The sequence below is a fragment of the Macaca thibetana genome, chromosome 1 (assembly GCF_024542745.1).
Source record: "Macaca thibetana thibetana isolate TM-01 chromosome 1, ASM2454274v1, whole genome shotgun sequence".
Lineage (NCBI taxonomy): Eukaryota > Metazoa > Chordata > Mammalia > Primates > Cercopithecidae > Macaca > Macaca thibetana.
In genome coordinates this window covers 42,431,114-42,457,220 of record NC_065578.1, presented here as the reverse complement: position 1 = coordinate 42,457,220, position 26,107 = coordinate 42,431,114, and the positions used below count along the sequence as shown (strand labels likewise).

The following is a 26,107-nucleotide window of genomic DNA, read 5'->3' as shown; positions in this document are numbered from 1 at the left end:
CCTGCTTTTCCTCCCCACCCTCACCTCTACTCCTGGCACATTCCAGGGCTCCTCTCTCTCTACACTTATCCTTGAGGATCTCATCCAGATGCCTGGCTTTGACAATCATCTATGTTTTGTTGGTTCCTAAGTGTATATTTCTAGTCCCCACCGCCCGTTGCATCCAGGCCACTTGACGCTACGCTCTACTCAGGATGCTACCGGATGGCTCACAGGCATCCAATGTGTCCAAAACTGAGGTCCTAGTTTCCCTCCCAGACTCCTCCCACTTCATTAAACGACAGCTCCAGTCTTCCAGTTGCTCAGGCCAAAACTTTGGAGTTATTCTTGAATCCTTTCTTTTTCTCAAGCCCCACATTTAATCAGCCAATCATGTCAACTTTACCTTCAGATATATCTGGAGTCTGAGCACTTGTCCCCACCTTCACCAGACTTCCCGGCTGCCACATGTCCTTTCCCCTCGATGATTGCAGCAGCCTTCTAACTGGCCTCCTGCTTCTACCCTGGCCTCCCCTGGTCCATACTTCATGCAGAAGACAGACCGGTTCCTTTACAATGCAAAGAGCAGTCCTCTGCTCACATGCCCAGTGACTTCCTGTCTCCCGGAGAGATCCTATGAGGCCCCTCAGGAATAGCTCCTGACATCACCTGGTGTAGCCCCTCAGATTTGCCCCCAACTTTCTGCACTCCATCCAGCGGCTGCCTTGCTGTAGTTGAACAAGCCAGCCGTGCTCCTGCATCTCAGCATTTGTGCTGGCGGTTCCCTTTAGCTGGAATGCTCTGCCCCCAGATATTGGCACAATCGCTGTCTCACTCTTAGGCAGATCTCAGCTCCAATGTGCCCTCTTCAGTGAGTCCCCTCTTCCGACTATCTAAAGTAGCAGCTGCCTCATGTTCACATGGAGCTATCACCAAGCTGTTTTCTTCCCAACACTTACTGTTATCTGAAATAATCTTATTTATTTCTTTGTGTATTGTTCGTCTTATCCACCAGAATGGAAGCTTTATGGCGGCAGAAATTGTCCCACAAGCTAGCACAGAGCCTACCACATGGTTGCCGGGGCTGCCACAGAAGGTTGTAAAGGTTGTTCACTACATCAGAGCTCTTGGCTGAGGAGCCGTGGGTGCTGATACCCAGTTTGCCCTCTGTTCTCCACGATGTGGGGTCGTCCAGCAGCTAGCCATCTGCTTTTCAGCAATGTGTGACATATGGGCTGGCTGTGACTCTGGTGGCCATTCAAAAAATATTCATTGAATAAATTACTGAATGATGGATGTGCAGACCCTCTGCTTGTTTTCCTCTGCAGGACTTCATGCCAATTACCTTCTCACAGCCTCATTTTCCTTTTCCATTAAGGGGACAGTTAACATCTACCTCATAGCATGGTTACAAGGATTAAGTGAAACAGTTCATTAAAAAGCTGGCATAAATGTGATTCCATTTATAAGAAATATCCAGAACAGGCAAATCCATAGAGACTGAAAGCAAATTAATGGTCGTGAAAGACTGGGGGGAAAGAGACGTGGGAAATACTGCTTAATTGGTCAGGGGTATCCCTTTGGGGTGATGAAAATGTTTTAGAACTAGAGTGATGGTTGCATGACATTATGAATGTACTACACACTACTGAACCGTGTACCAGGAAATGGCTAACATGGGGAATTTTATGTTATATGAATTAGGTTATGGTATATGAACACCTCAATTTAACAAAACCTGGCACAGTGTCTAGGACGTGGTAGGTGCTCAATGAATATCAGTTGAATCTCATGATTTCCTTGCTTCAAAAACAAAGTAAAACCCTAAGCCCTCCTTGGTGCCTCATTGCCCCATCCAGGATAATCCTCTCTTTCCTCAAATTTGTTTCAGAAGAGTATACTGTTGCCATTTTAGATATGGGGGATATGATGGAAACAAGACCAATGCAGAGCCCACTCCCAGGGTTTACAGGTTGGGGGAAACTAAAGAGAAAATCACACCCGACATGGTTCAGGATATAGGGGAGAAGGGCCACCATCTGCAGGGGTGCAGTGGAGAGTGGGGAAGGCAGGAGTCCCAGGAGAAGGGAGCAGAGCCAGGGAGATGAGAGGGCATGGTGGGTTCAGGGAATAGAAGAGAGTTTGGTGGCAGGGCGCAGTGGCTCATGCCTGTAATCCCAGCACTTGGAAGGCTGGGGCGGGCAGATCACTTGAGGTCAGGAGTTCGAGACCAGCCTGGCCAACATGGCAAAAACCTGTCTCTCCTAGGAATACAAAAATTAGCTGGGTGTGGTGGTGCATGCCTGTAATCTAGCCACTCCGGAGGCTGAGGCAGGAGAATTGCTTGAACCCCAGGGCCGCAGGTTGCAGTGAACTGAGATAGCACCATTGTACTCTAACCTGGGTGACAGAGACTCAAAAAAAAAAGAAAATAGAAAAAAGAAAATAGTTTGGTATAGCTGCAGCAGAGGAGGCAGGATAGGTGGGAAGGGATGCCCTGAAGGTTCAGATTTCAATCTAAGATTTTCAAGGCCAAGTGTGAACTGGCCTCCACCTTCCAGCCACAGTTCTACCATGCCTTGTTTGCATCTCCTCTCTGTACCCCCCCTTTTATTTTTTTGAGACAGGGTCTTGCTCTGTAGCCCAGGCTGGAGTGTAATGGCGCAATCATGGCTCACTGTAGTCTAAAACTTCTGGGCTCTGGCAGTCCTCCCGCCTCAGCTTCCCCAGTAGCTAGGACTACAGGTGAGCATTATCACACCCAACTAATTTTTGTGTTTGTAGTAGAGATGGGGTCTCCCTATGTTGCCCAGGCTGATCTCCAACTCACGGGCTCAAGCAATCAACCCGCTTCGGCCTCCCAAAGTGCTGGGATTACAGGCGTGAGCCACCATGCCTGGCCTCTCTGCAGCCCTTGTTCCCACTGTGCCCTGTCTCTCCTTGTGAATTCGGGGCCTCCAGGCCTTGGCACGTGCTGTCCTTCTTCCCTTAGGTAGTTACGGGGAGCCTGGCCTGATTCAGTACTGTGCTGGGAGCCACAGGCTGTCAAAGCCTGGCCCCGCCCTGGGAAAGCGAATAATCACAGGATAATGAGGAATGCTGTGGGTGCTCTGGGCGTGGAAGAGTAGGGGCTTGCAGGGTAGAGGGAGGGCTCAGGGAAGGTGATTCCTGAACTGGAACTTGAAGAACAGGGGGCACCAGGCCCAGAGACGAGGAGTAAAGCTAAAGGGAATCAGAGAGCACCCGGGAGAGCTTCAGAGGCTGGCTTGTGGGGTCACAGAATCCTGAGATCCAGATGAAGGTTGAGCCCCCATCCAGATCCACCACTCACCCCCTACACAGTTACACACCCATTTGCAGGCAATTTGGGACAGTTCTTGGTCCTTCTGGCTTTGCCTGGAAAGAATGCCCTCCCCACCCGCTCTGGTTCCAGCCCACCACCCTTACAGGCCTGCAAAGCTCCTGCTTCAACTCTGGACTTTGTACCAGTCACCGGACATTCAGTTGTTTATCAGCCTGAGCATCTGCCCGCTGAGGTGTCTGCCTCTCTAGGGGCCGCTGGACCCTTCTCTGGATCCCAGCTGTACAAACCCCCAGCATTGGGGGGTGAGGGTGAGGTCTACACCCATAAAGTTCTTGGCAAAAGCCTGGAGGAGACGTAGAATGATCCCTCCCCACTGGAGGCGCTGCCGCAGCCCGCCCCTCTGCCCGACCTGCAACTTCGGCCCCGCCCACTGCCTCCGCAGGTGAGTCAAGCTTGGCCTTGACCCGCCCACCTGTCCAGGTTCTGCCGGCCCCAGCCGGAAGCTTACTCCGCGGACTGTGCACAGTTCTTGAGGTGGGAACAGAAGGCTCGGGGGGGGCCGGGGAGGGGGTACCCAGGCTCTGCACAGATCCTCAGGGGCTCCTGGCAGCGGGAAAGAAGCTACACATCAGAGTGGGGGTAGGTGTCTGTGCATGTCAGAGGGTGTGTTTGTTGGTGGAGGAAAGTGTGACCTGGGGGGAGGGGCGACTATGCGTATGTGTGTATGGGGGATGGGCAGGTCAGTGTGGGCTGTGAGTTCAGAGGCTTGTTGGGGAGTGTATATGTGGCCTTGGAAGGTTAGTGTGTGTGTGTCTTCTTGGGAAGAATTCACAGGGCAGGGAGGAAAGGAATAGGAGTACAACCTTAGAAACGTCAGATTGAATTCAGTTCATTCCAGTGTTACACATTCTCATGTTTTGCGGACCTAGTGCTAGGATGAGGCCCACAGCAGGCTGAGAAATGAATGAGCAGGTGACCTCTCCTTCCTAGGACGTCTCTCCTGCTCCCCTCGTTAATGTCACAAGCACCACACTGAGCGGCTGAGTGCCCAGCTCCCTGCAGCACGAGGGTACAGATCCATCAGCCAGCACTTGACCACGGGGAGCTGCCCGCCTAGCAATGACTGGTTCTGACTGATGGTTGACTGGGCAGGATGGTGACGGGTCACCCAGGGTAGGTCCAGGGACAACCTCACAGGCAGGTGTGGTCTGATTTGGCCTTGACAGACTGGGGCCCCAAAAACTGAGGAGGGTGTGGCCAGGGAGCAGGAGGGTGGGTGAGTGGGAGGGTGGCGTGTGTGTCTGTCTGGAGTGCTGGGGAGGGAACTGTGGAGAAGAGGAAGAAGAGTTTGGCTTGAGGGCCATGTGCTGGATTGCAAGGCACTGTGGGGAATGGGGAGCGTTTAAAGGAATTTTAACCAGGCTAGTGATGGGGTCAGAGTTGGGTTCTAGGCCAATCACTCCGGGGAAGAGACCAGAGGTGGGGAGACCAGTTAGGAGATTATGGCTAGAGTACAAGAGGAAGGTGGCTTGGACTCAGCTGTGGCAGAGGGGTGGAGAGAAGGGTATTGTCATTCCAGAGATGTTTAGTGGAAGAGATGATGGGGCTTGATGCCAGGTTGGACGTGAGGAGGTGGGGGGGAATTTTGAAGGCACTTGTATCAAAGAATATACTGGGGTACTCCCCTCAGCTTCTCTCCTAAGTACTTTCCTAGCCAGGCTACTCTGCCCCCAAGGACTCCCTTGGTTCAGGTGCTCCACCTGCAGATACGCTCCTGCCCTAGCTCTTCGTCTGCCAGGTACTTCTAACTTTCATGCTCCTCCTCTAGATACTCCCCCGATTCAGGTGTGCCTCCTCCAGACACTCCAGGTGTTTCCAAGCCTGGATGATCTTCCTCCAGCTACTCCCCTAATTGAAGTGTTTCTCCTGTAGGTGTCCCCAGCCCTGGGTGGTAATTTCCTGATTCAGGTGATCCTCATTTGAATACTCCCTGGCTTGAGCCTCCCTCTAGGGGCAGAGTGTGGGCCTCCTGTAAGTAGAGGTGAATGGACAGGGATTTGCTTGAAGGGCTGAGAGTAGAGGTGGGCAGCAGCTGCTTTCAACTTAGAGGCAGAAGGGCCAGGGCTGCTCTGGCTGTGTCCAGGGCCCCTGTCCTCAGCTGGGACTTGCATCACTCTCCCCATATGTAGTCTCCGCTTTGGCTGGGTAGCGCCAAGCAATTGCTGTTTTCTGACCTTTGGGAGCCAGGACCCACCTCTGCCCCTGTCTCCCATCCTTAGCTTACCAAGCAGTGCAACAGACTGGGCTCTGGGTTCGAATCTGGGGACTTTGGTTGAGTCAGTTCACCTTTTTCAGCCTCAGAGCCCTCATCTATAAAGTGGGGATAATGTTTATACCTACCTTACTGGGTTTTGTGAGCATGATGCCTGGTGCTTGAATTACAAGGAATGCTCAGTAAGTTCTACAATTTAGTTATTTTTTTTTTTTTAGCATCTTCCAGAGCAAAACCCTGTGATGGTCCCTTACAAATAGCCAGTTTCTGTAGGCTCAGCTTGTTTCTCTTCTGTGGACAACTGGTGTGGTCAGTTGTCCAGTCCCCAGAGTTTGTGCAGCACTACCATGGCTGTGAGTGTGACCTGGAAAGTGCACCCTGTGACCGTCCCTGACACCCATACCTACGTTATTTTCTAGGACTTGTGCCCTGGGGCTGCCTGGCATCTGGGGGCGTCCTCAGAGCCAGGGCTCTTTCTGGTTGAGGCTGAGACTCACTGGTGTCATCAGGCCCCTCCATGAATGAGACAAACAAAAGTGAGTGACAGTGGGAGGATGATGGGGGTGAGGGGCTTCCCCTTAGAGGCTGGGGTTGGGGGAAGGACCCTACCCGCACTCCTGTTGGTTTCTCCAGGGAGCCCCCTCTGGGGCCCACCTATAATGCTATCCCTTTCTCTGCAGCACTTGTGGGGCCCTCGGAGCTCCCCACAGCATCTGCTGTGGCCCCTGGCCCAGGCACTGGGGCTCGGGCGTGGCCTGTGCTGGTAGGATTTGTGCTGGGGGCTGTGGTCCTCTCGCTCCTCATCGCACTGGCTGCCAAATGCCACCTCTGCCGCCGATACCATGCCAGCTACCGGCACCGCCCACTGCCTGGGACAGGAAGGGGGGGCCGCCCACAGGTGGCTGAAGATGAGGATGATGATGGCTTCATCGAGGACAATTACATTCAGCCTGGGACTGGCGAGCTGGGGACAGAGGGTAGCAGGGACAACTTCTCCCTCTGAGCTCCCATCTTTGGACTCTCCCCATTCCCTCCATGCCTGACAGCTTAAGGACAGTGGTTATGACACGGGGGTTCCTCGAACCTCAGGGACAGAGGTGGCTGGGGCTTAAAGGTTGGTCAGGGATGGAGTAAACCTCACTTTCCTGACACTAGCCAGCAAAGTGACAATGACCCTCCCTTGCTCAATAACTCTCAATGGTTCCCTGCTGTTCTCAGGATAAAGCCAAACAAAGGCTTGAGTGTGGCTATAAGGCCCTCTGTGATCATGCCTCTGGGCCTCTTGGTTTCTTTTCTTGCCTTCCCCTACTTTACTCTCGAACTAAATGTTATTCTCCCTCCCACCACTTGCCATGCAGTTTCCCCAGGCACCTTTGCTCACATTGGTCCCCCTGCCTATGCTACTCTTCTCCTAAATCCTCTATGACTGTGATGGCCTGCCTACCTGCCAGCATTTCAAATATGCCCAGATGGTAACATTTGTGCAGGTGAAAACCAGTGCCAAGCTTCATTTTTTCTTTTTTCATTTTTCTTTTTTTTCTCCTGAGACGGAGTCTCACTCTGTTGCCCAGGCTGGAGCGCAATGGCACGTCTTGGCTCACTGCAACCTCCGCCTCCCAGGTTCAAGTGATTCTCCTGCCTCAGCCTCCCAAGTAGCTGGGATTGCAGGTGTCTGCTACCACGCCTGGCTAATTTTTTGTATTTTTAGTAGAGTCAGGGTTTCACTGTGTTAGCCAGGATGGTCTCGATCTCCTGATTTCATGATCCACCTGCCTCGGCCTCCCAAAGTGCTGGGATTACAGGCAAAAGCCACTGCACCCGGCCACTAATTTTTATATTTTTAGTAGAGACGGGGTTTCGCCATGTTGGCCAGGATGGTCTCAAACTCTTGATGTCAGGTAATCTGCCCGCCTTGGCTTCCCAAAGTGCTGGGATTACAGGCGTGAGCCACTGTGCCCAGCCAGCTTCTTAATGAATTGTTTTCCTATAAATAAAGTGGGTAATCTGGTTATAATATGTTTTTCACAGGAATTAATAAATCTATTTTCATTTTGAATAAAAATAAAAAATTGTCACTCATTTTTATTTTTCTGGAGCTGGGCTTTATCTCTCAGAGCTAGAAGACACTGCTCAGATGTTCCCCCCTCCACAACACCTTCCATGAGCCCTTCTCTAGTATTGTCCTGTCCACATTTTTTTTTTTTTTTTTTTTTGAGACGGAGTCTCGCTCTGTTGCCCAGGCTGGAGTGCAGTGGCCAGATCTCAGCTCACTGCAAGCTCTGCCTCTGGGGTTCACGCCATTCTCCTGCCTCAGCCTCCCGAGTAGCTGGGACTACAGGCGCCCGCCACATCGTCCGGCTAGTTTTTTGTATTTTTTAGTAGAGACGGGGTTTCACCGTGTTAGCCAGGATGGTCTCGATCTCCTGACCTCGTGATCCGCCCGTCTTGGCCTCCCAAAGTGCTGGGATTACAGGCTTGAGCCACCGCGCCCGGCCTCACATTTTGTTTTCATCTTTTTGTTTGTTTGTTTTGAGACGGAGTCTTGGTCTTGTTGCCCAGGCTGGAGTGCAGTGGTGCAATCTTGGCTCACTGCAACCTCCACCTCCCATGTTCAAGCGATTCTCCCACCTCAGCCTCCCAAGTAGCTGGGATTACAGGCACCCACCACCACACCCAGCTAATTTTTGTATTTTTAGTAGAGATGGGGTTTTTCCATACTGGCCAGGTTGGTCTCAAACTGCTGACCTCAGGTGATCTGCCCTCCAAAAGGTGACTCGGCCTCCCAAAGTGGTAGGATTACAGGTGTGAGCCACCGCACCTGGCCATCTTTTTTTTTTTTTTTTTTTTTTTTTTTTTTTTTTTGCCACAGGGTCTTTCTCTATCACCCAAGCTGCAGTATGGTGGGGCTATCACAGCTCACTGTAGCCTCCACCTCCTGTGCTTAAGTGATCCTCCCATCTCAGCCTCCCAAGTAGCTGGGAATACATGCATGTGCCACTGTGCATGGCTATTTTCTGTAGAGATGGCGTCTCACTGTATCACCCAGGCTTGTCTTGAACTCCTAGACTTTAGTAATCCTCCTGCCTCTGCCTCCCAAAGTGCTGGGATTTACAGGCTTATTTTAATCTCTATGACAGTTCGTACTTGCCCCTTACTATGCCTGCCCCCATAGCTAAACTGGGAGCTCCCTGAGGCCCCAGGCTGTGTCTTATTCTGTATCCTCAGATTCTTGCACAAGGGAGCTAGTTTTAAGATGGAAAAGACTTGAGTTAAGCTATTTTTAATTGCAAGCAATAGAAAGGAGTTTGGGGGAGAATCCTGGCTGTTGCATAGAATCAAAGGGACAGCAGGAAGCAGGCAGTCCCAGCAGCCAGAGGTCAGGCATTTCACATCTAGCATCCTGTTATTTAGGGGCACTGATGGGACTCTCTATAACCAGGACTTCCAAACTCTCAATTCCAAGTTTCAAGTGCTCAGACAAGAGAATCAGTTTGGCCTAGCTTTGGTCAAGTATATAGGGGCTTAAAGCATAATCTGCTGTGAGTCCAAGGGACATGGTTTTGGGAACCTATCTGTTTGTTCCAGATCATTCTCAGACAAGAGGCAGTTCTCATGAGCCAGGCAGCCGCCCCCATGTGTTCCCCAAGTACAGTGTCAGCCTTTGAGGAATGAGCTGGTACAGAAGGGAAGTGAGGCATTGGCAAATGTAGTGAGGTGCTTGGCGGGAGATTGAGGAGGACTTGAGTGTAGTGTCTGAGAGGTGCCCATGGTAGTGAGGAAGCCCAAGAGTGGACTGGATCTGTTAGGGTCTTGGATGCCAAGCTCACACTTCAACCCGAGAACAACGGAGGCTCATCTGTGGACTTTTTTTGTGCAAGGGCATGACATAATCATGATAGAAAAGTCATTCTGGCTGCTGTGCAGAGATGGATTAGGGGGAGACACTGAGAGAAGGTGATAAGACCTGACTAAGGTGTGACATAGGAACAGACTCCGAGACAGGAGGGAGGAATTGCTGATAGGACCTGTTGACTTTGGATATGGGGAGTAGGTAGGTATCAGAAAAAACCGCCCTGGCTTCTGGCTTGGTTGCTGGGTGCATGGACAAAGAGCAGGTCGGGCAATGGGGATTCAGTGTTGGATGCAGGATTTCAGGGGAGATGCCTCGGGGCCGCTGGGTTCGCAGGGAGAAGTCTAGTCTGCAGACACAGGCTTGGGAACACTTAGCACCAGGGTCACTGAGAGCGGGAGTGGATGAGATCACCAGGGAGGAGCGGAGTGGGAAACACATCTCAAGATTGTCAGCGGACCAAGGCCTGGCAAGGGAGTTGGAGGAAGCAGAGAGGAGGGAAGCCCAGCTCACATGACCCCCAACCTGGCCATGGTTCCTGAGTCCAGAGATGGTCTGCCCCTCACAGGCCTGGGGAGAGCAGAGGCTGCCCCAGCCTGAGACCCTGGAGGAAGACCCCAGAGACTGACCTAAGGGGCATGTCCTGGCCTTCAAGGAAATCCTGCTGCCCAGGCAGCTGGGCCTGCCCCCTGCCCCTGGGCTCCTTCGACTGCCACCACGGAGGAGCTGCCCTGTGTGTAGTTCTGTGCTCGGCTGGCCCTGTTCTCCTGTACTCTTTCGGGCATCAGTCAGAACCTCTGAGGGACCCAGGAGAAGAAGGTAATGGCCTGATCCCAGACCCGCAGTTGATTTTGCTGAGCCTATGCCCCGCAGGGTGCCCGAGCCGGGGCTTCCCCTCAGAACCTGCTGTGGGTGGCCAGCCTGCCTGAGCAGGGCCCTGTAGTCAAAAGAACCTTGGACCCTATTCTTCAAGGCCTTGATTCCTTGGAGGAATTTCTTCCCACTGTGGTTTGCGTGCCTGGCCTCAAGTGCAAGGAGGGAGCATGACCTGGGCCCACAGGCGCAAAGGGCTGGGAGTGTTGGAGCTGCTGGGAGCTTGGGATGCGGCCAGGCCCTCTTTGGTTTGGCCTCTTCTGGCTTCGGGTCCTGGCCCCACCTACCTCTGCCCCTGGTCCTTCACCTTGTCCTCCACTCCTTGGCAGCTGCCACTACCTACTCTGCCTTGGGAATCCCAACCCAGCCACCCACTGTCTCATCCTGCTGCCTCAAAGGCAAGGCAACATCCCTTGCACTGTGTGGAGGCCAAAGATGGAGTCCCACAAAGCCACCAACATGACGATTAAGAAACTCTAGCAGTTGGCCGGGCGCGGTGGCTCACGCCTGTAATCCCAGCACTTCAGGAGGCTGAGGCGGGCAGATCACGAGGTCAGGAGATTAAGACCATCCTGGCTAACACGGTGAAACCCGTCTCTACTGAAAATACAAAACATCAGCTGGGTGTGGTGGCGAGTGCCTGTAGTCCCAGCTACTCAGGAGGCTGAGGCAGGAGAATGATGTGAACCTGGGAGGTGGAGCCTGCAGTGAGCTGAGATGGCGCCACTGCACTCCAGCCTAGGTGACAGAGAGAGACTCCGTCTCAGAAAAAAAAAAAAAAAGGAAACTCCAGCAATTTCCTAGCAGACTGGCAAAGTGAGTTGAGGGCACATGTTACCTGAATTTAAATCCTGACTCGGCCATGTATATGATGGGAGGCCTTGGGCAAGTTACTTAGCCTCTCAGCGCCCCAACTTCTCAGTGAAATGGGGATTAAAACAGTGCTTACCTCATAAGGTTGTTAGCAGGATGAAATGAGTCTATGTCAAGTGGAACCGAGCGGAGCAAGTGCTCTGCAGTGTTAGTGATATCCCTGTGGGCACCCTGAGGGCAACAGCTCCTCATAAGAGGTAACCAGTGTTCGTCCTGAGGGAGGGGGTTGCTCATCTCCTTCCTCCTCATTCCCTTCCCGCTGGGGATTTGATTGTCTCTTTCTCAGGACTTAGGTTGGAAGATCTGGTCAGGACAGCAAAGGATTTGAATTAGAATCTCTGATGCTGTAGAATAATAGTACTGATGTTGTTCTAGCACTTTTTTTTTTTTTTTGAGACGGAAGTCTTGCTCTGTCACCCAGGCTGGAGTGCAATGGTGCGATCTCAGCTCACTGCAACCTCCACCCTCCTGGGTTCAAGTGATTTTCCTGCCTCAGCCTCCTGAGTAGCTGGGATTACAGGCATGCACCATCACGCCCAGCTAAGTTTTTTATATCTTTAGTAGAGACGGGGTTTCACCATGGTGGCCAGTCTGGTCTTGAACTTCTGACCTCAAGTGATCCACCTGCCTTGACCTCCCAAAGTGCTGGGATTACAGGCGTGGGCCACCGCGCCCAGCTGTTCTAACATTTTCTTACAACAGCCCTGCTTAATCTATGTTATAGATTGAGAAGATGAGGCTCAAACAAGTTCACTGCAATTTGCTCACCTCACTCCACAATAACACCGTTATCTCACCTTGAAGTAACAATGAAATAGACTCAGAGAAGGACCCTCTTGGCTGTTGGACTCTCATCTTGCCTGGGCTGGGTCCTCCCACCTTCACCCTCTACAGTGAATAGGGGCTGAGAAGTCTCAGGGTACAAGGTCCAGTTTTTGGAGAGCAGGTCATGAGGGTAGAGCTGGTGTGTCCCGTCCCTGGCTGAGCTTGGCCCTCAGCTTCTGTTGCCCTCCAGGTATCTGGGGTGGCTGCCAGGGCTATGCCCAGGGGAGTCTCACAGGACCCCTGCAGAAGGCAGAAAGGCAGCCCCTGTCCTTGTGCTCCTGCATGAGCTGAGTGTGACGGGGCATGTGCAGGTCCCTTGGGGCCTGGAGGAAGCTCCTTCAAGGAGACCTGAGTGTCCAGAGGCCCGAGGTCTCCTGTGAGATGTGACTGGATGTGATGTGAGGACCACCTGGACTGGACCAGATTTGGCAGTTTTTTTTTTTTTTTTTTTTTGAGACAGAGTCTCGCTCTGTTGCCAGGCTGGAGTGCAGTGGCATGGTCTCGCCTCACTGAAACCTCCACCTCCTGGGTTCAAGCGATTCTCCTGCCTCAGCCTCCCAAGTAGCTGGGACTACAGGTGCCCACTACCATGCCCGGTTAATTTTTGTATTTTTAGTAGAGATGGGATTTCACCATGTTGGCCAGGCTGGTCTTGAACTCCTGACCTTGTGATCTGCCCGCCTCAGCCTCCCAAAGTGCTGGGATTACAGGTGTGAGCCACCGCGCCCAGCCTAGATTTGGCAGTTTCTAGAGCACATTCTTCCAGTCTCAGATATGAAGAGACATGGCTTAGAATCTAGAGTTTGACTGTTAAACCCAGGAGGAACATGTGTCAAGTCCCTCTCTCCACCTCACACCATCCGAGGGGAGCCTCTAGGTCCAGACCAGGCTACGCTATCTCTCCATCAGCCCCCGTTTTGGCCTTTTCCTTCATCTAATGCCAGTTTAGATTTCCAGGTCTGGACCCTTCTTTGTGCTATTCCTTCTTTCTGGGATACTCTTCCCAAACTCTCTAGCTGGGCCAGCTGCTTCTTGTCCCTCGGTGGCCAGCCGAGACGGGCTGTTTGGCCATTTCTTCTCATTCTTTTTCTTCTAAGGCCAATCCCTGGCTCCACACAGCAGCCAGCAAGTCCCAAATCCTATTCTGGCCACAGTATCCTACTCCCCTGGTGAAAGTCTTTCCATGTTTTCCAGTGTCCTGAGGACAAAGTCCAAATTCCTCTGCTGGGTTGCCAAGGCCACTGGCCAAGCAGGAGTAAGGGAGGATAGATTTGGTGGGAGCCATGGTGAAGGGCTCCTGTCACGGGCTCTCGCCTTGTCACAAAGGGAGGAGGCTAAGTCTTCTGCAGACAGTGGTGCTGGGGGTGGGAGGTGAGTGCAGAGGGAGGGGATGTTGGGGTTGGGGGTGGTGAAGAGGGTGGAGAGAACTTCAGAGTCACTGTTTGAGCAGGAGCCAACCAGGAAAAGGCAGTGTCACTGAGGAACCGCAGTGCAGATTCAGATGAGAACTTTTTTTTTTTTTTTTGTATCTTCAGTAGAGACAGGGTTTTTGCCATGTTACCCAGGCTGATTTTGAGCTCCTGGGCTCAAGCAATCCACCCATCTCAGCTTCCCAAAGTGCGGGGATTACAGGCGTGAGCCACTGTGCCTGGCCTCAGCTGAGAAGTTGATAGAGGAGTTCACAGTGACAGCAGGCTGTCTGGCTGTGCAGATTTCTCTAATGGCCACTCACAGTGGGGCAGGTGCATCCAGGGCAGATGGGTGGATTTGTCCATGGAGGGGGTTTGGCTGGGAGGGTGGCACCCAAAGGCAGGGGGCTAAGGACTTGACAAGTCTGTCAAAGAGCAGGTGAAATGATGGCGACAGAACCTTAACCAGGTGGTAAGGGGGTGGACAGGAGAAGGCAGTGAAGTCAGGAGGAAGCAGCTTTACAAAGGGAGAACGGAGATGCCAGTGAGCTTCCGGTTGCAATGGAGGCGGAGAAAGTATTTAGCGAAATGACTTGAGCAGGCTGAAGGCAAGAGGTTGTGGGAAGCCTACGTTAGTGATTGAGGAGGTAGACACATTTCTGCCCTGCCCGTGCCTCACGTAGCCCGTACCATCACCTGTCTCCTGTTATAGCTGGCTGTCCATTACCCTATGGGATCAGTCCTCTGGGGCCATGAGCCCTAGTCTCCATCTCCCGTCCTTCCCGGGAGAGCCTGGTGCTGGACTCGCCCACAGCAGCTGCTCAGTCAGATGCTTATGCCAGGTAACCCCCTCTTTCCCCATTTTCTGAGCCTCTATGCTTCTGCTTTTTCTTTAGTTTCTTAAAAGAAATATTGTAAATAACCGGTCAAGGTGGCATGCGTCTGTAATCCCAGCTACCCCGGAGGGTGAGGCACAAGAACCTGCAAGGCAGAGGTTGCAGTGAGCAGAGATCACGTCACTGCAGTCCAGCCTGGGTGACTCATGGAGACTCGATCTCAAAGAAAAAAAAAAAAAAAAGAAATAATGTGAGAATTGCAAGAGTCTAACTCTGTCTCAGATGAAAGGAAAGGGTATTTCTCCCCATATTACAGGAAAGCAGGACATTTTGTACTCCCATATCAGGCCAGGAGTGGGTCATAGCGATCGATTGCTCTTGGGCACTCAGGAAGAGTGAGAACTGCGGTAGAGAGCATGGGGCTTTGGGAGGGACAGATTCAGGGACAACAGGGGCAGTGGCCTACTTTCCCTATCCCCTCCCAGTTATAGGTGGGTCTCTCCTTGCTCCTTGCATGCACATTGCCATCTGGCCATGCCGGAGTCCTTCATCCACCCAATAAAGAACCTACTCTGTGTCGGCTGGGCGCGGTGACTCAAGCCTATAATCCCAGCATTTGGGGAGGCCGAGGTGGGCGGATCATGAGGTCAGGAGTTCAAGACCAGCCTGACCAACATGGTGAAACCTCGTCTCTACTAAAAATACAATAATTAGCCAGGTGTGCTGGCACACGCCTGTAATCCCAGTTACTCAGGAGGCTGAGGCAGGAGAATCACTTGAACCCGGGAGGCAGAGGTTGCAGTGAGCCAAGATCTTGCCGCTGCACTCCAGCCTGGGCAACAGAGGGAGACTGTGTCTCAAAAAAAAAAAAAAAAAAAAAAAGGACCTACTCTGTGTCAAGCCTATGCTGGGAGCAAGGGATGAGCATATGAGCAGATGAGCACAATGCCAGTCTGGTTAGGACGAGCTCACCTGATCAAGGAGACAGGCACAAAAAGAAATAATTGCAGATGGGTCTACAATGGAGGGTGCTGTGGGCATAGAAAGAGGGAAACTCACTGGTCTAAGGGCCAAGGAAGATCCCTGGAGAACTGGATCTTGAAGGACGAGAAGGCAAAGAGCACAGAACATGTAAAGGCTGGCACAAATGAGAGGGCCTGGGGAGTTGGTGGAAATAGCTCAGCAGGGCTGCTCATGGGGTTTTCTGAGTGGGACCAAACCAGGTTAGGGAGCCTGGAAGGGGTGGGCAGCCACAGACAGGCTCTGAGGCACATTTTCGTTTTAGCTTTAGGATGATCACTCTGGCTCAAGGGATGTGCGTGTGCGTGGCCGGGGGAAGGGGAATGAAGAGGAGAAAAGAGCAGAAGCAGGGAGAGAGAAGGAGGCTGATGTGCCACTCAGGCAGGGATGAAGAGGGTCCCTTCTGGGCAGTGAGCATGAAGATATGGCTTGCCAGACAAATCTGTGTGAGGGAAAGCAGAGGAGTTGGTGATTTGTCACTGGACTTGGGTGAGGAGACAGTGACGGTGCCATCTAGCACTGCACCGAGTCTCTAACCTAGATGCCCCCTGAGCATGGCACTTCTGGGTGAGAGAGAGGAGCTTGTTCAAGATGAGAGGAGCAGGGTCAGTTTGGAATATGGTGGATATGAGGCACCCCTGGAGCACCCAGGGGAGCCATTTCTGTTGTCCTTGGCGTTCTGGGACACGCCTTGTCTTTCTCTCCTGGGTCTGTTCACCCTGTTCCCTCCCTCCATTGGCAACACTCTTCCCCTCATCTGTCAGCCCGGTGTTTTCTCCAGGAGACATCCTTGACGTTGCCTGCTGAAAGTCAACTTTTTGTTGTCAGAGCCTCTGTACTGTAACATCTCTTTGAAGACAGGTCTCATTTCCCTGCCTCTCTGGGCATCTTCCACGGGCTTCATGCAGTCGGCACCTCGAGAAGCAGGAAGTGATGAAACACCTAAGTGCTGCTTCCCGTGGATCTCCATCACCCAGGAAATGGCACTGCATGCTACAGAGGGGGGATCCTCCCAGGGCTGGCTCCAAGCAGGAAGTGACTCTCACCACCCTAGGGGGTTTGAAACACCTCTCCCATGCCCAGGAACCTAGAGCAGGCCAGCTGGCGCAGCCACTGCCCAGACGCGGGATGTTCTGGTTTCAGAGGTGGGGTAGGGAGCTGTAGCCTCCCAGTCGCCCTCAGGGAATCTGCTGAGGCACAGCCGATGGCAGGTGCAGTTGCCAGAGAAACCAGCTAATAACACCAAACACGTAAGGCCTCATCCTGACCCAGCATGTGAGCAAATGCGAAGGACTCAGGTCCCTCACCTCTCCCTGGGACTGGAAACCAACCACCTTCCCAAGGCTGGCATCCAGTCCGTCCTCTCCCTACCTAACAGGAGAAACCACAGGCCTGACTGAGGAGAACCTCAAGGCACCGTTTATGAGGCTGAGATAGGAGTGAGGAGTTCGTTTTGGATGGGGCGGGGCTTGGGGTAGGGGAGGAAGGGTCTCTGAGGTGAGATCCTGAGATGGAGACAATGACAACGGCAGCCGCCATTTTATTGCACATCAGCCATGAGCCGCGCCTTCCATGCACAATGACATTTCATCCCCACAATCGATGAACACAACCATGATAGCCACGAACTCCCAACTCCTCCAGCTGCTAGTGCTCAACGGGGAAATCCCTGCCAGGTCTGTCTCATTGCAGAGCCCATATTCTTTCTGCCTGGCAGCAGTTACTCTCCTCAATGAGCAGGCACTGGTGCAGTCTTGGGTGGACACCAGTCACCCCTATGGAAATCTTTGATGGATGTTATAGGACAGGATTGGATTTGAGGGGTTTTGGAAATGGGGCTCAAGAGTCTTCATCATGAGGTGTTTCTGCGTCTACTGACCTGAGATACAGACAGGAAGTTCCATGGACACAAACACCCAGTTCCAAGGAGGCACGCATTAACCTTCCCATGGTGTGGATGTGTGGGAACACATGGGCTGTTCATCACATTGCACCACTCTTCTGCAATCCACAGAAGAGCTGACCCAGCCTGGGGGCATACACGCACTCACGTATACTCAGCGTCCACATGCACTCACACCCTGGCTCAGCTCTGGGGACACTGAGGCCGGTGTGGGAAGAAGGGCTCTGGCTCCATCAGATGAGGCTGGCGATGCTGGATGTGGTCTCATGACGCCGGCCAGCAGACAACTGTCCTGAGATGCTGAAGATGCTGCCATGGCCGCCATGGCCACTGTGGGTGGAGGAGGTGGGCATACAGATGGAAGGGCAGTGTCCGCTCACGCCCACTTGATACAGCAGCAGGCCCAGCAGCAAAAGTGAGCCCAAGGCAGCCAGAGCAATGCCCACAGACAGCATGGCGGCCAGCGGCCTAGCAGGGGCAGGGGCGGCGGCCAGCCCGGCCAGGGTCAGGCCGGTCACCAGCAGCACGAGGCCACTGAGCAGCACCACGAGGGCATCGGCCCCTCCACCACTGCGCAGGAGGGCCACATGGTGGGCCTGGCGGATGCAGTTCATGTCCTGCACGGCCGAGCTCATCAGCTGTTTCACCAGAACCAGCAGAGCCAGCAGACAGAGCACAGTGCCTGTTGCTAGCCGCCATTCACCTGAGCGGCTGCTGGTGGTTGACAGCAGTGCCACGCCGCCCGCGCCACAGCCTGCCACGAGGCCCACTGCCACGACAAAGCAGAGCGCCGAGCGCCGTGGCTGCTGGGACCACCACAGCTCCACCTGCTCTGCCAGCATGTCTGGGGGCAGCCCCCGGCCCCTTGGGGCTTGAGCCTCCTGTTCAGACATGGCTTGGTCAGGCAGGGGTCAGGGTAGGTCAACGTCAGGGGTCAGAGGGTGCAGATCACAGCCTGGAGCACCCGCCACCTGCTTGGCAGCTACAGGCCCAGAGTCCCATTCCTCTCACAGTCCAGGATATAGTCACCCTCATCTGTAGGGGAAGAATCACAGTCTTACCCTCCCAGCCCACCTATCCCCCATGGTCCCACCTGGGGAGCCTTGGGGATGACCCCTGAGAATCCACCCCGGTGTCCCCCCGAATCTCCCCTGGGAAAGCCCCCTTTGCAGCACTGTCCCTTGGAAATGGCTCTCCAATGAAGCCAGAAGAGTATCCTGCCCATACAGTACCCCCCCAAAACCCTCCAGGGAATCCCCTCACCCAGGCCCTGACCTCTCTGCCTCTGGCTCTCTCAGTCGCTGGTCCCATCCCGGCTGGCTGAGGGAGCTGGTGCCACGGTGGACGATGGGACGAACAGCCAGAGATAAAGCCTCATTCAGGATCCTACTCACATGGCCTCAGCTGTCACCACTGGTTCCTGGGGGGGAGCTGTGGGGATGGAGGGGGTGCTTATGACTTAACCCTTCTGAAACCTGACTGACCTTGATACTTCTCCCTCTTTTTTTTTTTTTTTTTTGAGATGGAGTCTCGCTCTATCGCCCAGGCTGGAGTGCAGTGGCCGGATCTCAGCTCACTGCAAGCTCTGCCTCCCGGGTTTACGCCATTCTCCTGCCTCAGCCTCCTGAGTAGCTGGGACTACAGGCGCCCGCCACCGCGCCTGGCTAGTTTTTTTGGTATTTTTTTTAGTAGAGACAGGGTTTCACCATGTTAGCTAGGATGGTCTCGATCTCCTGACCTCGTGATCCGCCCGTCTCGGCCTCCCAAAGTGCTGGGATTACAGGCTTGAGCCACCGCGCCCGGCCCGATACTTCTCTTTTAGGGCTGTGTCTCCTCCTCCTCTGTGGGTTAGGACCAGACCCCTAACACCCTCCCTCCCCTAACATCCCATCCAATCCCACAGCCATGAGTTTGGTGTTATAAGCTGCCGGTTCCCAAATTCCTCTCTCCAACCTACATCTCCCTCCTGAGTCACTTGTCACTTTGATGTCCCTGTGATGCAACAGGTCCCAACCCAAGCTTGTTATCTTACTCCAACCTGCTCCTCCTGCGTTCCTCACTTCAGGCATGCCATCACCGCCCTCTCGGCCAGCTCCTCCTCCCTCTGCAGTATCTAATCCACATCCTGTCCCCAGGGCTCCACCTCTAAACACTTCTTTAGCCAGTTCCCGGCTCTTGTATTCACAGCTCCCGCCTCCACCTCCTCACTGGTCTTTCTGCTCCCCTTGCTCTTCTCCACACTCGCCATTCCCTCATGCCATCCTCCTCCACGATTTCTCTAAAGTGGAGCAAAGCAAAAAAGAGGGCTCTGGATTTGAACCCCGGCTCTAGTCCTTCCCACCGGTAGGAGCATGGCCAGGCACCTAACAGTGGTTGCTGATTTAACGTGTCTTCCAGAGGACAGCATGTCTCACACTGGGCAAAAATAAAGCACATGAGGTCCCTGCCCTCATGGAGCCCCAGTCTGCAGCAGGAGACAGAGACAGAAGCAAGCAGGCTGATGCCTGTGCTACGTGTGGGTGGGGGTTCGTCAGTCCAGAGCCCTGCAGAGCCCAGGAGAGGGGTCTAGGGGAGGCGCCAGGAAGCCTGAGTGGTTCATCTCTTACAGCCTCAGTCTCCTTATCTGAAAAGTGAGGACAATAACATTTATCTTGAGGGGTGGGGATGAGCCACCTGACATCTTCGTTTCGGAATTCCAACGGGGCCTAGAGCCTGCATAGATGCTCAAAGCGTGCTTTTTGAATACATGAAAATGATGTTACCCCTCCAAAGCAGGACAGGGCAGAAGATGTAGGTCCTGGGTCATTCTGGGAATATTACTATGTGGCCGTACACAGGTTACATCCTGACAAGGTATCTGTCCTCCCGGAGACTCCTCTGCAGAGGCTGACCCCTACCCCCCAGGTGGGCAGGGGCTGGTGCCAATGCCTCCAAGGAAGTGGGGGAGGTGGGCGTGGCCATGGAGTCTGTCCCAGCATTCCCCTGGGCTGTGACTTCACTGGTCTGAAAGTGCTTGCAGAGGTGTGCTGAGATAGCGGGGGCCAGGCTGGGGGCAGGGTGGAGGTTCTCAGGGGAAAAGCGAGTGGGAGAACGTAGGGGTGGTGGGGTGTGGGGGGACAATGGGTAACTCACGAGAAGCTTGGACGTGCTGGATCCCATCCGAGAAGGCAGGGCTGAGCAGGTGGGGCACTCTAGCTCGGTTTCCGGGGAGACACTTCACCTGCCTAACCTGCACTCAGGTGAGCCTGTGGGGAGGAGGATGAACAGGTGTCGTTTCCAGGGCAGGGCCTGAGCCGATTGGCTGACGTGGCACTGCTCCTTCTGCTGGGCAGAGGCATTCCTGGGAAGGGAGGGGCTTCTGTCTGCTGCTGTTAGGGCTGGGAACGCAATTCGCCGACCTGGGCAGCAGGAGGAATGTTGTCTATCGGCCCCAGAGTCTGGGCGCCAACCCATTCCCCAGCTCCGACCCGATTTAACTTTAGCTCCAGCTTCAAAACCACCCCCTAACTCCAGCTGCAGCTGCAAACCCTAGCTAGAACCCCCAGCTTCCACCCCTGCCCCAGCTCCTGCCGCACATCTCAGCCCCAACTCCCAGCCCCATTTCCAAATTCAATTCCAGTTCCAACTCCAAATCCAACCTCAAGTCTGGCTAGAAATCTCAGCTCCCAACTCCTAACTCCAACTCAAATTCTGGACTAAGGTCCTAGATCCCAACCTCATGCTCAGCCCGAACCTCGACTCCTGTTCCTGAATCCAGCCCCCAAACCCAACGCCAACCTCAAACCCAGCTTTAGCCCCAAATTCCAACACCAGCAGACCGCAAACACAGCCCCAGTACCTCCATTCCTTGGCCCTAGGCTGGAGCCTCCAAAAGCCCTTCGCTCATTCTCCCTCCAACGCCTGGCTTGCCCCACAGACTGGATCCTACTGGGGAAGCAGGATTTGAGTGAACAGGGAGGAGGGGTGAAGGCCTTTCAGGCGGGAGACAGGAGCTCCCAGAATAAACACTTCAGAATAAACTCCACACTCCTTCACAAGGCTCATAAAGCCTCTGCCACATGCACCAGGTCAGTCATTTGCCACTGGCACCCTGCCCTCCTCTCTGCCCTTCTAGTTTTTGAACTCAAGAGTTCTCTCTTGCCTGGGATATTCGCCACTCCCCAGCCTCAGTCTGAGCGACTTGCATTCTTCAACTGAGATGCCACCTCCTCCAGGAAGCCCTCCCTGATTTGCAGGCTGGTTTAGGTGCCTCTTGCGTGCACCCATGGTCCCTGTTCTTCCCCAACTACTACTCTTACTGCAATGTGCTTAACTGCCTATTATGCATTTACCTGTCATCCTCTGCTAGATGTGTGGTCCCCAGCAAGTACAGGGACAGTGTGTCTTTTACTAATCATCATGACCTCAGTAGCTAGTATGTAGGAAATAATCAACACATATTTGTTGAATAATTGATTAGCAGACTAAACGATAGCGTGCACTGACAGCTGTGGGGGTTTTGAGCAGGAAGCATGTGAGATGAAGCTGGAAAGACAAGTTTGGCTCAGGTGGTTCAGGGTCTTGAAGGCCCATAGTGAGGCACTTGGACCGTGTAAGGGGCCCATGAAGGGTTCTGAAGTTTAACAGGGACACGGTCGGAGCTTCTAATAGGCAAATCTGGCACCACACACACACACACCACCCTCCGGACTGGTGAAAGGCAGGCTGGCTGGAGCTGGTATAGGCTGTCCGTCATCTCCTGGACCAGCCCCTGTGACATCTCTTGCTGTCTCCTCCTCATGTGTGTGAACTAGAAAAGAAAAACAAGATCACACTTGTCTTGTCATTATCAGTTCACAAAATAATTGTACTTAGCCTGCTTTTGCCATCTCTTTGCTTTGTTCCGTGGAGGTGACTGGAGGCCAGTCATAATTCTAGAACAGCCCTGTCCACTAGAAATATAGCCTGAGCTGCCGGGCACGGTGGCTCACTCCTGTAATCCCAGCACTTTGGTAGGCTGAGGTGGGTGGATCACGAGGTCAGGAGTTCAAGACCAGCCTGGCCAACATGGTGAAACCCTGTCTCTGCTAAAAACACAAAAATTAGCCAGGCATGGTGGTGGGTGCCTGTAGTCCCAGCTACTCAGGAGGCTGAGGCAGGAGAATCGCTTGAACCCAGGAGGCAGAGGTTGCAGTGGGGTGAGATTGCGACACTGCACTCCAACCTGGGTGACAGAGCAAGACTCCATCTCGGTGGGGTGGGCGGAGAAAAAAGAAATATAGTGTGAGCCACAGATATAATTTAAACATTTCTAATAGCTGCATTCAAAAATGAAAAAGAAACCCATACGATTAATACATTGAAATTAATATATTTTAATTGCAAAACACATTTTAATATATGTTATTGATGAGCTATTTTACAGTTTTATTTTGTACAAGGTATTTTATTTTTATTTTTAAAAATAGAGATGGGGGTCTCGCTGTGTTGTCCAGGCTGTTCTCAAACTCCTGGGTTCAAGCGATCCTCCTGCCTCGGCTTCCCAAAGTGCTGAGATTACAGGCGTGAAAAAAGTCTTGAAAATCTGGTGGGTATTATTTTACACTTACAGTGCATCTCATTTATCCCAGCCACATTGCAAATGCCCAGGCACCACATCTGTCATGTGGCTGTGTCCTTACTGGATGGCATGGCTCTAGATGTCCTTCCCCTCAGAGAAAGGTCAGGGCAGGCTGGATCAGGAGGATGGTTGGGCAGAATGGGTGGGGAAACAGTGGTGTGGCATTGCAGGTGTTCATCCTGTCACTTTGCAAAGGATTATAAAGGTATCCCCTTTATAATAAAGGGGCTTGACTCAGAGGAGCAGGGGAGCCAGAGGCCCAACAGGGCTTGCTGGCTGCAGATTCCTCTTGTACACATCTGACATTTATTTACCCACCCTGGTCCCCAGGAGGGTCCAGTCCCAGCCAGACCCATGGGCCAGCTGTTCCAGGCAGAGCTGCAGCAGGGGACCCATGAAATTTTCCTTCTTTTTCCCTTTCCCTTGGGGGTTTGAAGGGAACTTTTTGGATGGGAGAAACAAAGCCTAAAAGCTTTGTTGGTTTAAACATTGATTGGGCAAGGCTCTATTCTAGTTCTGGGTCTTATCAAGTAACTTGGAGTCAAGTGGAAAGGCAGGCTTCTCACAGGGCTGTTGAACTCTGTCCCCAAAACAGAGGTTGTTGGGGTAATTCAGACTGGTGACGGTGAAGGTCAGCAGGAGGAGGCAGCTGTGGGCACAGAGCGGAAGGTGCGGACGAACCACCCGCAGATTCACAAGAAGGTGGCGAATGGGAGTACTTGGGGGAGAACGCAGAGGCTGCGGGGCTGTCTCCCAGCTTCTGCCATGTTCCCACCACAGGCTGTTCTTAACTCAGTGGCCCCAGTGATCCAGTTAGGAGGTGCAGAGTCCTTCCAGCGGCCCACCTCCCTCAGAGGAGCAGAGTCCTCCCGCCGCCTTAAGGCCCTCTCTGGCTTCATTCCTATTGCCTCAGAGCCTCTGCAACAGCAGCTCCATCTGCCTGGAATGCTTCCGATCCACATGACTCCCTCCCTCCCTCCTTCAGGAATGTTCTCAAATGGCATCTTCTCAGGGAGACCTCTTGGTCACCTTGTCTCAAATTGCAACCTCCCCAGTACTTCCTATCCCCTGTCCTTATGTCTTTTATTTCCTTATGTTTCTCCTTAGCATGATCACTCTGACATGCTATATATCTTTCTTATTAAATGGGAGTTTTGTCTCCTAGATAGTAAGCTTCCTGAAGGAAAGGATTTGTGTCTGTTTACTGTCCTATCCCTACCTCCTGGAACAGGACTGGCATAGAGTAGGTGCTCAATAAACATTTGTTGAATGAATGAATGAATAGTGGAAAGAACACTGGGTTTGGAGCTAGATTGATCTTGAAGGTTCAAGCTCCAGCTCTAGCTGTGTAACCGGAGAAAAACTGCTTAATCTCCATGTGTCTCATTCATTTGTAAGACGGAGATGACATAACTTACTTTATATAGTTGTAGGGGGATTAAATAATATAATTCGTCTGGGCACGGTGGCTGGCACCTATAACCCAGCACTTTGGGAGGCTGAGGTGGGCAGATAACTTGAGGTCAGGAGTTCAAGACCAGCCTGGGCAACATGGTGAAACCCCGTCTCTACTAAAAACGCAAAAAATTTGCTAGGTGTGGTGGCAGGCGCCTGTAGTCCCAGCTACTTGGGAGGCGGAGGCAGGTAATTGCTTGAACCCAGGAGATAGAGGTTGCAGTGAGCCGAGATTGCACCACTGTACTCCAGCCTGGGCAACAGAGCAAGACTCCTTCTCAAAAAAAGAAAAAAAAGAATGAATCCATTCAGCATCCATTGATCATATCCTTCCTGTGGCCCAGGTGTTGTGCAGGTGCTGGAGATACTGTGGTGAGTGGAGAGGCACTGTTCTTGCCATCCTGAGGGCGGTCTCAGGGGACAATGGGTGTAAGGCATAGCACCTACAGGCTTCCAGTGTCTCCAGGCACCCACTCCCTTCTTAGTGAGTGATAGTTCCCCGAAATAGACATCTTTTGGAGTATTGGTCCCATTCACCATGACCATCCTCACTGCAAGGAAGAATCCCAACGACCAGATTATGTTTTGTGACCCACCACTGCAGCTACAGTTGATTAGATAGAGCCTCAGACTCTAGCTAGGCACCCAGATAGGTGAGTGTCCTTTGTGGGTCCAGACAGCAGGATCTGCTCCTCCCAATTTGGGAAATTTTAAAAGGAATTTCCATTTGTAGGTGGAACAAGCCCAACTGACTGAGAGGGAAGCGCTGCGACTGTTTCAGTACGGACACTCTTGGGGACTTGTTTGTACTTGTGTGTTATGTCCCAGCAAGTGAGCATCTTTTCTGGGTACCAGATGGCGGGGTCAGCTCCTCTCAATTTGGGAAATTCCTTAAGGAATTCCCATTTGCTGGTTGATCAAGCCCAAACACAGAAGAGAGAGGAAGCACCCTGACTGTTTCAGTTTGGACGCTCTAGGGGCTTGTGTGTTGCTGCAGTAGTTGGATAGTGTTCTGGTGACTGTGTGTGTTTGATACAGTCATGAGGAATTAGAATTCAATTTGATATTCTTTTGCAATACTGTTTGGCCCCAATCTTGTTTGGAATCTGGAGTTGGCTGTTGAATGGGAAAGTGGGATGGAGTTGCATGTATCCCGGCTTTTGCGGTGCTGTTGTAAGCTCAGTCGGGCCTGGTTAATATGCGATGTTTTCCTTTGGTGCTGTTTAGCCCCAGTGTTCTTTGGAGTCTGGGGAGGTTTGGCCCTTAAAAATCAAACTGCCATGAAAACTGCTTTACCCAAAATTTTGGCTCATAGTCTTTGTTGGATTACCTGTCAGGGCAAACAAAGTGTAACCATGTAAAGCTGGTGAGTTTGTATTGCTATGGCATGGGTGAAGTTTCAAGGTAAAAGCTATTGGATTTTCACTTGTATATGTGTCTACATACCTAGATGTGTTTATTTGTATGTACACTTGCTGTTGTATGTTGTGTTGGCTTATAAGAGCGCTCATAAATTAAGTAAATAAGTCTAAGCAATTTTCTTTTCTTTTCTTTTTTTTTTTGAGATGGAGTCTCGCTGTGTTGCCCAGGCTGGAGTGCAGTGACGTGATCTCGGCTCACTGCAAGCTCCACCTCCCGGGTTCACGCCATTCTCCTGCCTCAGCCTCCTGAGTAGCTGGGACTACAGGCGCCCGCCACCACGCCTGGCTAATTTTTTGTATTTTTAGTACAGACGGGGTTTCACCATGTTAGCCAGGATGGTCTGGATCTCCTGACTTTGTGATCCTCCTGTCTCGGCCTCCCAAAGTGCTGGGATTACAGGCGTGAGCCACCGCACCCGGTTGAAGCAGTTTTCAAATTCACATGACTTAAGTAAATCTTTACTAAACAAACTGGTTTTAAAATTATT

At 52.5% G+C, this 26,107-nt stretch overlaps 2 protein-coding genes and 2 long non-coding RNA genes across 6 annotated transcripts in view; 3 read left to right on the top strand and 1 right to left on the bottom strand.

Moving 5' to 3' along the window:
• LOC126961250 (uncharacterized) overlaps positions 1-26,107 on the top strand; it is a 95,206-nt gene that overhangs the window by 54,920 nt on the left and 14,179 nt on the right. The window lies entirely within an intron of this gene.
• Positions 3,792-6,802, top strand: C1H1orf210 (chromosome 1 C1orf210 homolog). Its single transcript, XM_050801137.1, has 3 exons — positions 3,792-3,922; positions 5,975-6,091; positions 6,236-6,802. The coding sequence occupies exons 2-3, from the start codon at positions 6,073-6,075 to the stop codon at positions 6,556-6,558; spliced, it is 342 nt and encodes a 113-aa protein (XP_050657094.1). The 5' UTR covers positions 3,792-3,922; positions 5,975-6,072; the 3' UTR covers positions 6,559-6,802.
• On the top strand, positions 13,234-16,246 carry LOC126961270 (uncharacterized). Its single transcript, XR_007728244.1, has 3 exons — positions 13,234-13,347; positions 14,098-14,227; positions 16,103-16,246. It is a non-coding gene; the product is annotated as an uncharacterized LOC126961270 (long non-coding RNA).
• TMEM125 (transmembrane protein 125) lies at positions 16,753-21,230 on the bottom strand. 3 transcript variants are annotated; one of them, XM_050800624.1, is made up of 5 exons: positions 20,983-21,230; positions 20,277-20,389; positions 19,288-19,422; positions 18,420-18,575; positions 16,753-18,179 (listed from the first exon to the last, which is right to left on the bottom strand). In XM_050800624.1, the coding sequence occupies exon 5, from the start codon at positions 18,035-18,037 to the stop codon at positions 17,378-17,380; it is 660 nt and encodes a 219-aa protein (XP_050656581.1). In that variant the 5' UTR covers positions 18,038-18,179; positions 18,420-18,575; positions 19,288-19,422; positions 20,277-20,389; positions 20,983-21,230; the 3' UTR covers positions 16,753-17,377. The 3 variants fall into 3 exon arrangements, with proteins under 3 accessions (XP_050656581.1, XP_050656576.1, XP_050656582.1); XM_050800619.1 differs by lacking the exon at positions 19,288-19,422 and having other exon boundaries at positions 20,983-21,227; XM_050800625.1 differs by lacking the exons at positions 19,288-19,422; positions 20,277-20,389; positions 20,983-21,230 and adding an exon at positions 19,177-19,268.

What these genes read in the sequence shown, in the direction of transcription:
- TMEM125 (XM_050800624.1), bottom strand. Translation starts at nt 18,037, where the DNA reads ATGTCTGAACAGGAGGCTCAAGCCCCAAGGGGCCGGGGGCTGCCCCCA.